The 10561-nt window shown below is 44.9% G+C and overlaps 2 protein-coding genes across 4 annotated transcripts in view; both read right to left on the reverse strand.

The window, feature by feature from the left end:
• Positions 1–4178, reverse strand: part of LOC118215386 (cell migration-inducing and hyaluronan-binding protein-like) — a 46809-nt gene extending 42631 nt beyond the window's left edge. Inside the window, exons 1-2 of the mRNA XM_035396121.1 lie at positions 4033–4178; positions 3836–3919 (exon numbers count right to left, since the gene is read on the reverse strand). The gene's annotated coding sequence lies outside the window, so the exon portion shown is untranslated. The remainder of the gene's footprint in view (positions 1–3835; positions 3920–4032) is intronic.
• LOC118215387 (cell surface hyaluronidase-like) overlaps positions 1–9699 on the reverse strand; it is a 28920-nt gene extending 19221 nt beyond the window's left edge. For 2 of the 3 annotated variants that reach the window (XM_035396123.1, XM_035396122.1), the window contains exons 1-7: positions 9576–9699; positions 7724–7935; positions 3003–3143; positions 2251–2809; positions 1042–1211; positions 744–932; positions 15–184 (exon numbers count right to left, since the gene is read on the reverse strand). In XM_035396123.1, coding sequence (XP_035252014.1) covers positions 15–184; positions 744–932; positions 1042–1211; positions 2251–2809; positions 3003–3143; positions 7724–7910 — 1416 coding nt within the window. In that variant the 5' untranslated portion in view covers positions 7911–7935; positions 9576–9699. Of the gene's footprint in view, positions 1–14; positions 185–743; positions 933–1041; positions 1212–2250; positions 2810–3002; positions 3144–7723; positions 7936–9575 lie in introns of those variants that run through there. The other variant, XM_035396124.1, reaches the window with a different exon arrangement.
• Between the last annotated feature and the right edge of the window lie 862 nt (positions 9700–10561).

Genomic DNA, 10561 nt, shown 5'->3' on the forward strand with positions numbered 1-10561 from the left:
GGCAGGGAGCTCACCTTAATGTGTCCTCCGAAGGTGTCCTGCTTGAAGAGGTGGCAGTGGTTGTATCCATAGCAAGCGCTCTCCATCTCACTCTGGACTCTAATGTTCCTGGTGAGCAACCCCACCTCTGCCCTCATGTCCACTCCATCCACCACCTCCCCCATGTGGAGGTAATGAGGCTTACCTGCCAAAACACATCACCTGCCACATTAGAGCCAGCTCTCGGTGTACCTGCCAACATTGCAGAGCTGACCTCAACCCTGCAATTATTTCTATAAATTAGCGTGACAGATCTAAAGGCTTTCTCGCTTTCTATTTAGCAGCAATTAGCCGGGCTAAGGAGCTGCTGAAAGGGGAGGATGAGGCAGGTGAGGTGCTGTGGCATGGAGCCCAGAGCTGCACACAGGGCATGCCACAGAAATGAGGGTGAGATGGAGGACACCCCTTACAATGCTATGGGATGGACTGCAAGAGAGACTGCAGTAGGAGCAACAGGTTGGGGTGCTGTTGGGTACAGTTTGAATAAGACCTGCTTGGGTAGAGGGGATGAAACAGAAGAAAGAGACAGGTTGCCTGATGGCTGTGCTACTCTGGTCCCGGAGGGCCACAGGGCCAGCAGGACTATTCTAACCTTACCCTGGAATGCTTTATAGAGGTGGAACTAGTGTTGGCAACCTGCCTTAGAACTCAGTTCATATTGAAACTAACAGGACGGGGGCAGAATTGAGAGGTGGGAGGCATACCATCGATTTTGACCTGGGTGCGCTTGCACTCCGGACAGGGGAGGAGCTTGAACTCTTCAGCCTGGTGCATGGAGTAGTCAGTACTTGCCACAACCAGCCGGTCCCCAGGCCTCCAACTGGACACATCGTCCGCCAGGTCTATCACTAGCCCCTTCATGGCCTCCACCTTAAACCCAATATGTGGTGACCCTGAACCAACACAGGCCAGGAGACAACCATTAGTAAAGTACTTATAATGATACATAATGGATTTAATATAATGAAGGAACAAAAATAACATAGAACAGCGACACTAAACCTTTTACCCATTCACTGTAGGCGGTGACAGTGAAGCGGACCCCACTGTAGGTGTAGAACTGTCTCCTGGCAATGGCTGTGCCTGTGGTTCCGCTCCACGCATAGGGCCGCTTTCTTTCTGTGGTGGAGAAGGGGCCTGCCCGCAAAATGCCCACCAGTGCCCAGGGCTGCCTAAGGGATGGAAATGGCCTATAATCCTACAGTACAGACCCAGAACCAGAGTTACAGAACCAGAGCTACAGAACTAGAGCCATAGAACCAGAACTCCACTGCCTTTGGGTGACAGCTGCCAGAATTTCCTCAGGAAGTTCCCACTGCAAAGGTCTGGCACCTGTTCCACTTCCCTCCAGGATGAGTAATTTTACTGAATACTCTGAGGTTTGACTGAAACTTCCTGATTCTTCAGCATAAAAAGGCTGCACTGATACCAGTATAAATCTTGAACCCAAAAAAGTATACCCATCCAACACTTTGTGACACCTAATCATGATGCAAAGTAACAGATCTTTCAGTGGGGCTATAGCAGTAGTACCTGAAGAACAGAGGCATAAGGTCAGAACTTTAAAAGAAAAAGCATGGCTGCAGTAGGGAGCAGACTCAAAGAAATTATACAGCTGTGGGCACTAGATGTGAAAACTGTTATTTCACCGGCTGAAAATAACTCAGCGGCCGTCAGATTTGAAAAAAAAGACATTAAAATGTGCAGTGCTCTTTTCCTTTCTCAAATTATACAGCAGCCTGGTGATGTCCTGACGTATAACCACAGCTCTGGCACACAGCCAAACTCTCCCACTGTGGGCTCAGAGCTGACTGGAGTCAGAGGAACAGTGTCCTGGAGGGCATGGGGACTCACTGGGCATGCTCAACAGACCAGTAACAGCAGCACACAGGAGGAGTACTACTGTACATGACACTATATTGTGTCTGAGAGGGGCCGATGCTCCCCACACACCTTTTCACTAAGGAGCCTTTAATATTCACTCACCAAGAGAAACAACACACAGCTCTGCACATTGGCATCACTACATTATTTTTCTTTTTTCAAATAAGAGATTATTTTCATTATCATCTGACTGTGATCAGCTGCTGCAAAAGCATAAACGCGTTTGGAGAGGACAGAATAAGGGGAGCTGTCCATGGTGAAACTGCGCAGCAAACACACAGTCCGGCACATGTGCTGAGAGAGGAGGAATGCAGTGGTGGCTCTTACCTGTACCCCAAGTGTTTAATAAACTTGCTCCCCAAAACCTCGATGATGAACTCCCGGGTCTCGGCAGATAAGCTCTTGGCTGCTGAGTCCCCCACCGCCATGGCAATGATCACTCCAGTTGGCTGCTGATCGAGGAACTCTTTGAGTCTCAGGCTGTCATTCGGGAACATGTGCGTGTCAAAGCGGTCTGCGGCCAGAATCTGACCCGTTCCGTCATCCACAACCCTTACGTTGATGCCCCTGCTGCCCCAGAACCTCTCAAATTTGTATGGTCCAAATTGCAAACCCATGGGGTTCAGGGTTCTTGCCAGTAGAGTCCATGAGACTGGCTTTCGGCCGTGCATTTCCAGCGTGCCGGCTTCGTCCACACCGATGAACTTGCTCCCAAAGTTATGAACCTCACTCTGGTCTGTGGACTTCCCATAGAGAACAATGGTAGCAGTGCCTCTGTAGGGGCACGTCTCAGAGCCAATGTGCAACTCCCCATTGTCTCGAATCAGAATGTGCCTTGTTCTCAGCACAATTCTGTGTGTCGAGTTGTCATTAAAGACCAATACTCCTGGGGGAAAAAATCAGCCATTAAATCAATCAATTAATATAATTTATAAAATCTTCCACATTACCCTCACAAATACTTCTGAGCAGTTATGTTTGACCAAATAAATATACTAGCTATGTAGCACTTTTCCCCTCTATTTTTGCATATGCCCATAGTTACTGGTTATGAAAAAAGAAAGCAAATCCAGATTTACCTCCTCCCTCTATGACAACAGAGTTGACAGTAGCAGAAGAATCCAATCTGAGAAACGTTCCAGACCCTATCACCACGGTCCGGTCTTCGTCATGCCCTGGGTTCCAGCTTTGTAGACGGCGGTTCTTGTGATGACACCTGCCTGAAATTAAGTAATTGCGTTAATACTTAGGTCAGTTTCATATTCAATACTTTTAGAAACATATTATTTAAAAATATAAATGAACTGTAAATATGAAATACAAACCTGTTAACAGTCAGTTACCGATCTACATTATTCTCGCTCCGTGTTGTTGCCCGGGATATGGCTAAGAAACTGATGTCCCTTTTAGGGCACTTAGCACACCTTGTAGGTCTCCAGCACGCGGTCAGCGGCACGCGAAAACGCACTGAAAACTGCGGAACCACGACGAATAGTTGGCCGAACGACGGAAACATATTGTTGATAAAGTTGTCGTGACATAACATTTTCCTAAAAACAAAAGTTAATTTCAACTTCAATTTCTGTGCGCGCAATTTGGACCGTTTCTATAGCTGCAAATTTCCCCTAGTTGCACCCGTCAAGGACGTTGCCAACAAACGATACCATTGTGTTTATGTGGTCTTTTACATTGTGACAAATTTTATACAATATATGGTCGTACTTCAAAATTATATTTAGTTAGATGTCACTTGTGGCAAACCATAGTACAAAGATTATTTTAAGCACATTCAAATTCACATTCACACAGGACTTGAAGCGTGTAAAAAAAGAGCACAAAGCGCCAGCTTTTCAGATCATAAACATCAGCCAGCAGATCATAAACATTCTCCAACGTTTCACGTTCTTCTTACCAAGACCACAAATCCTCCTTATATGACAGTCCACAGTGCGCGGAGGGAAATAATAATCCAGACGTGTATGCTACACCTGTGGATCTGAAACCAGAATTTCGCCGTCAGAAAGGAAACTATGCCGGTAAATTCAGCAATAATATTTATTGCTTCAGTTATTTAAAATCCGGAATGCATTGACTCCACTCGCCACCAACCTGTGGTAATGTGGCGGCGACTCCTGCTGTGAGTGTAATCATAGGCGGCTGGTGCGCTTATGATGGGAGAGCCAGTGCGCTCATGTGATACGACTCTGCTTCTACCTGAGAGCGAACTGTCTTATTTATATGAATCCCAGCTCCCAGTTCGGCTCAGGCTTCGCTGTTTACAACAGCTGAGTGAAACCACTCCCGCTAAAAACCGATTGGTCCGAAAAATTTCTATCTGTCTTCAGGATTTAATTTAGCCTACTGTAAGCAGAGCGCGCCCTAACAATTAACAATCACTGTCCATAGTCTATACAGACAGCATTGCTAATTTGCTATTATCTCTGAACTCCCCAGTATAAGCATAAGTAGGCTATATGTTGTTGAATGTTCACCGGTTCCGAATACTACCACTTCATACTTCATACCTAAAATATAACTGCGGCGGGGGCGCATGGAATACATCGCTCTGTTTATTTATTTCTGTTTTAGACTGTCAAGGACTTTGCTGTACAACACGCAAATATACATTCCAAGCACTCTCTGCTAATGCGACGTGTAATTGGTTCGGGCTGAAAAAAAAAACACAGGACGCTTCATCTGAAAATCTTATCCTCGTTGATACAGAGGTCGCTATATGTGCTTATATTTTTATTACAGACACCCAAGTCCAGACTGAATTATACAGCTCATATTTAGAATATGATCCTGCAATAAAAATTGAATTTTACTAAAGACATTCCTTGCTCGATAGCGCCGTAGTGCACACAAGGGACTCGGAACTACAACTTTCTGGCTAGCCTACAAGTTATTGGATGTAAACTCTTTAAAACACCGAAGTAGGTAAATGTTTCCCGACACTGGAACAGTGATTTTACGACTGAGTTGCAACAGGGACTTCACAATCAAAACCAATAGTTAGCAGAGTAAACATATTTTTCGCCCACAGAGGTCGCCGTAAGATGGAATGTTTGCGTATGACCATTGCAGAAGCGTACGTGTGACGGGAACAGTTTGGAGAGTGTGAAGCCTTTCATTGGTTATAGATTTGCTCAAATCTCTTTCAATAAAAATATACACATGATCAAATAGCGCTCCACCGAGATGAACTGATATCAAGATTATGCGAGCAGCCTAATGACATTAGATCAAATGACATCACTGCTATTTGCGCACTATTAGCTTCATGCAGCCAAATCAACGAAGCGCCACTGGCTAAATGAGAAATAAGGAAGGTATGGTCCTCAAAGTAGAGTATACTAAATGGAATGTCAAAAATCGAATAGAAAGAATGTAAGAGCTGCACATGTTGCGATATTACGTAGCAGGAACACACTGGTGTAACAGTCTTGCTTCTTGGTATTCTCTCAGTAGTATGCCATACAATACAGCGACAAATCTAACCTAGAATATTTGGCACTACCCAACTGCCTCAGTCTAATACAACAGGAAGCCGAGAAAATGCATGCTGTAAATCAGTGGTGTCAAACTCGTTGCCATGGAGGGCCGTGTGTATGCAGGTTTTCATTCCAACCAATTAATGCTGCCTTAATTGAGTCCAATTACTCATTCAGCCATATGCGTTTAACTGCATTGAAGCACAGAATATAAGAAAATTTTTATTTAGACAATACGGGTCACCATAGACGTCGGGTCACCATTGTGCACAAACCTGCATCCCTAATTCAGCAAATAATTTAAATAATTATATAATCAAGATCTGAGGCTGGAATGAAAACCTGCATACACACGGCCCTCCATGGCAACGAGTTTGACACCACTGCTGTAAATAAAGCATAAGAAATTGCCTCGCATGCGGAGGAGTCACTCCGCGTAAAGGCGCGAGCCCCTCTGATTTACTGGCCACAGGGATGGGATTAGTGAAGAAGAGGTATCTGCGGTTTGACGTGTTTGTGTCTTTCGGCCCAATTTGACCAAAGTCGTCAGGGAGGTTGCTATTGGATGTTATAATCTGTCACAATTAAGGAGTGGATCAAGACAAAGACACCTAAGTGGACAAAGACATATTAGAAAATATCCAGTCAAATACTACAGTGTGAGATCGGTATGGACGTTTGCTGTTTAAATAAATATTTGCTCATCTAAAGGCCAGCAGCGTACAAGATAAAAATAAATCCTCATTCTGAACTAGCATACGGACAGCCTAATGAATTTTTATTTTATTTCTAATCATTAATCCACACTATTTTCATAAACATTTGAACTACGTGGCATACTAAATTAAAAACTACAGTCATATTACTGTGGAGAACACAGCAGAATATGTTTGATCGCAGTTTGCATTTGAATTCTTCGCTTCTGGTATGTTACGAGGAGATCGCAAAAAACTGGAGCCATTCTTTTTTTCCTGGAACGAGATTATGCTGGCAGAAACACTGACTTTTATTGGTATTAGCTAAGAGAGATAGACATCTCTCTCTCTCTCTCTCTCTCTCGGGGCATTTATTTTGCAGGTGAGTTTAAAATAGCACAGTGCAATATATGAATTAAATTATAAATTATCCTAACAGATGTTGGTATCCAGGGTTTTATCAGTTTTAATGTTTTGCTAGGTGAAGTGATTCTCTGGTCAGTGGTGCGTAACAACAGAGCTCGACATGGGACTTGAACCTGTAACATTCTTACCATGTTTCCCTTTGTTACACAAATTGTACAAAATACTTCAAATGATTCTTTTATTTTTAAAAAAGAAAAGAAAAAAAAAGCATAATCCGCGTTAGTTTAGATATATGGTTCACAGTATTTTAAATAGAACATTTCTACTAGATCTTTGTCTGCACATCTATTATTGTTCAACCTGAACTCTGTTGCTGTTTAATATCTAATGACTGAAATGGGCCCAGGATCACTCAGGGAGGATGGGAGGGATTCAGTCAGTTATCGTGCACCAGTGACTCCCCAAATCAATCAAGCCCCTGCAGCCTGCCTGTGCCAGCTGTGCATGAAGCGCTGCCCTCTGGTGCAAAGATTGTGCGGCGTAGGTGGTGGAGCAGCTAGTGCGCATGTCTAGGAGGGCATATGCACTTCTTCTTCTTTTTTTTTTTTTTTAGCTCTCTTCAGTTAATGGAGGAAGTTGCAGTGGGAGACAAGATTATATTTATGAGTTGATATTCCAAATCCATAAAAAAATAATATGGGAAATAATAAGACATCCAAAAATAAACGCAATAAAATAAATGACACACAAACTCGACCTAGTTTTTCATACGACAGAAACTGGAGGAAGATGATGCATCTACCAGCTGCATTTTCAATGCTGTTTTGTTTCTGTCAGGTCTGTTTAAAGGCCTGCAATTTGGCGCTAGGCTCTAGATTTTAAGTGGGAACATGATTTAATTGTCCGTAAGTTAAATAAACATGTCCACAGCTTGTGGTGAAGTGTAACCTGCAGGGTCGTATTCTGTGAACTGACTTCAGAATAAATATAGAGTAGTCTAGCAACTCACTGGGGATGGCCATGTCTAATTTAAGACTAATTTGGTACGAGGAGTTTGACTTCACTCAGAAGTATAGCACACACACTGAGGGAGGTGCTCCCTACTGTAGGGGGCTGATGTATAAGTCCAGTGGGAAATGGGAGAGTCCTAGTCTGGCCCGGGACATAAATCCTCTGTCTCGCTCTGGCCTCAGCCGCTGTGCGGTAAATCCTCTGTAGCTGCGGTGGAAATGGGCTGAGACTAACCTGTGGGGATTCTGGCATGGGACAGCGGCCAGACGAGCAGGAAGAGGAGCAGCACCATGTGGGGTCGGCTTCGGGGGAGGCCCACAGAGACCTGCTCAGCTCCCAGGATGCACCGAGACCTCTGCAGCCTACCTGGAGGGGCGGCCTCCAGATTTGAGTTCCAGCTCATCGTGTGGGGGAAGGGCATCCTCAGAGGGGCCTCACAGGAACTACTGTGGTGAAAAAAGTAGCGATTTGGGTTGGCTGCAGGCACTGAGAACGCATGTTTTCAATTGGCCCAGACAGTTTATGTGTGTGTTGAAGGATGTTTTAGATACTTACAGAGGTTTCTGATGACTTGTGGGGTTTATAATGGCTGGTATGGGGGCATTCACTGGTTTATGCTTTTTAGCAAGAAGAAAATGCTCTTACACAACTGCAAAGGAGATTGTGATGTTATGCCTTCTGAGGTACAAGTCTACATTACAAAATTTTCAAAAATGAAGCCTACATTTGATCTAATTTTCAAAACCATTTCATATTGCTTTGGAATTACTTGAAGTGTATTTCTTCCTTTGAACTCCCAAATGCCCCTTCACCAGTCATTAAAAAGTCTACAGGTCATACAAAACACAAGGTTATCTAAAATATCTTTCACCAGACACAAAACTGTCTGGGCCAATCAGAAACATACAGTAAAACTAAGCGAACTGTCTCTTTAATCTCTCAGACTGTTAAGCATTGACACTGCTAAAACACGTAATTAGACATGCTAGTGCATTTCCTGAAATACACCGAATTTAAATATTTCTAATTTACTGCAAAAGTGATTCGTTCATCATGTACAGTGATGTGAGTATGAACAAAGTCATTAAATGATTAATGTTGCTAATGAACTAAAACATTAAAAGTAAATTAATAATATGCAGATAAGGATGAACCTGAAGCAGAAGCACATTGTATGTACTGTGAGGATGCAGGATTCAAGAGGGCACTATTTTGTGTCTGTGCAGATCTTCTCGACATGGCAGATTCCCTGATTCCTATATCACACAGACAGCTTTTTTTTCATTCACAGTGCCTAAACCACAAGCCAGTTCATGAACCATAAAAGACGTGAATCCGCACATGACCTAAGCCCCCACAAGAGTGAGTGCCCCCAGTCTCTCTGGGCGAGTTTTCAGACAGAGGAGGCACGAGCAGGCAGTGAGGGGGAGCTTGAGGGGAGACTGACCACAACCGTGGGACTCATTAGGGCCTTCCTGACAGGAACTCTGGACACGTTCATGTTCGGTTCCCCAGGCCCAGAAGGGGGAACGTGTGCGGTCAAACTGACCGTCTTCACCGACACGCAGCTGCCACTGCCGCTGCCGCTGTACCACGCACGTTGCCATGCAACAGGGACTGTGTTTATGGTGCATCTTTCACAGGATGCGCTGAAGGCCACACAAGTGGCCCAAACACTGAAGAAAGCTTTCTGTGAGAGCCATTAATAACACTTCTTGCTTCATGTGCTGTAAAATCTAAAATCTTAAATCTTGAAAAATACAATTCATTCTGATGCTTCCAGTTTGTTTTAATACCAAACCATCTAACCAGCAAATGTACAATAAAGTGGGTAGGCATATTGACATGATTGTATATGATCTATTAAATATATGACGGGTGTACATAATCTATTAAAAATAAAAAAAATTGAAAATACACGCATCTGGCCTGCAACTTCTTACTTTTTTCAGGTAAATTCATAAATTATACACCACTGTAAAAATATTTAGTGACTGGACGGCAGTTGACCTAATTATTTTTAAGCAACATATACTAGTAAGGAGTTATTAAGTAAAGCCCGCATGATGCTGAGCTGCACACTCACCCGGTCGTGGGCAATGGCCTCAGGTGTCTCTCGGCTGGCCCCCGTTCCCAGTCACCTCGCGCTCATTCCTGCCTCTCAGCGCTGAAATGGAGCCGCACCGCACTGCGCTGCACACACGCGCACACACTCCCAGCCGGTCAGTCCATGTAGGTCTGCCAAAGCTCTCTCTTTTACATAAGGAAGAGAAACCAGACCCTCACCACCCCCCCACCCTCTCCTCCCCGTACAGCAGGCCCCTCCTGCATGGCCCTGTTGCACCCCTGACCTTCCCACGCACTGAGCAGCACCTATAGCCGCACAAGAGAGGGCCCCAGGCGTCCCCGAACAGCGCACCCGGGCCGGGATAATGACTGTGTTCAAACCCGGGAGGAGCACTTCAGCAGCAGGAGGAATCTGCAGTTGGAACTAAAAGCTTCGCTTCTTGTTTTTCTTTTTTTCTAACCACCTACAGTAGCTCTTTTACGGCACTCCCGAGCCCAGGTCCCATCAGTGAGGCTTCCTTGTGCCCGGCGCGGGTCCTGACGGCGCTCCTGTGAAAGCCCTCTCCCCCCTGCGTGTGGCGGACAGGGTACCTGCCGCGTGCCAGCGCCCGGCCCAGACGCAGGAGGGGATCACAGAGGCTCCATTTATAAAAGCGCTCGTCAACAGTCCCGCTTTTCAGCTCGCCGGAGATCCTGACCGTCCGGCAGGCCCGGCGAACCAGGAGCTCCCGAACGGCGAGAGCAGCAGCCCCTGCCGGCGCTCACAGTGTGTTGCTGGACGCCTCACAACCTTTGACCTCTCACCTCATACAACACATTCAACGTGCATGCAGACAAAAAACATTCAAAGGATTTTAAAAAAACAGAATTTTAAGCAGATGCGGAATTTTGTTCATTGCCTTTCTTCTGGTTGTTCACCTCTAAACATTGAGGTAGATTTAACTTTAGTTGCAGGTCAGTGATTAAAGTTTTAAGTAGGGTTTGAGGTTGCCAGGGCCTTGTAAT

The sequence above is a fragment of the Anguilla anguilla genome, chromosome 16 (assembly GCF_013347855.1).
Source record: "Anguilla anguilla isolate fAngAng1 chromosome 16, fAngAng1.pri, whole genome shotgun sequence".
Classification (NCBI taxonomy): Eukaryota; Metazoa; Chordata; class Actinopteri; order Anguilliformes; family Anguillidae; genus Anguilla; species Anguilla anguilla.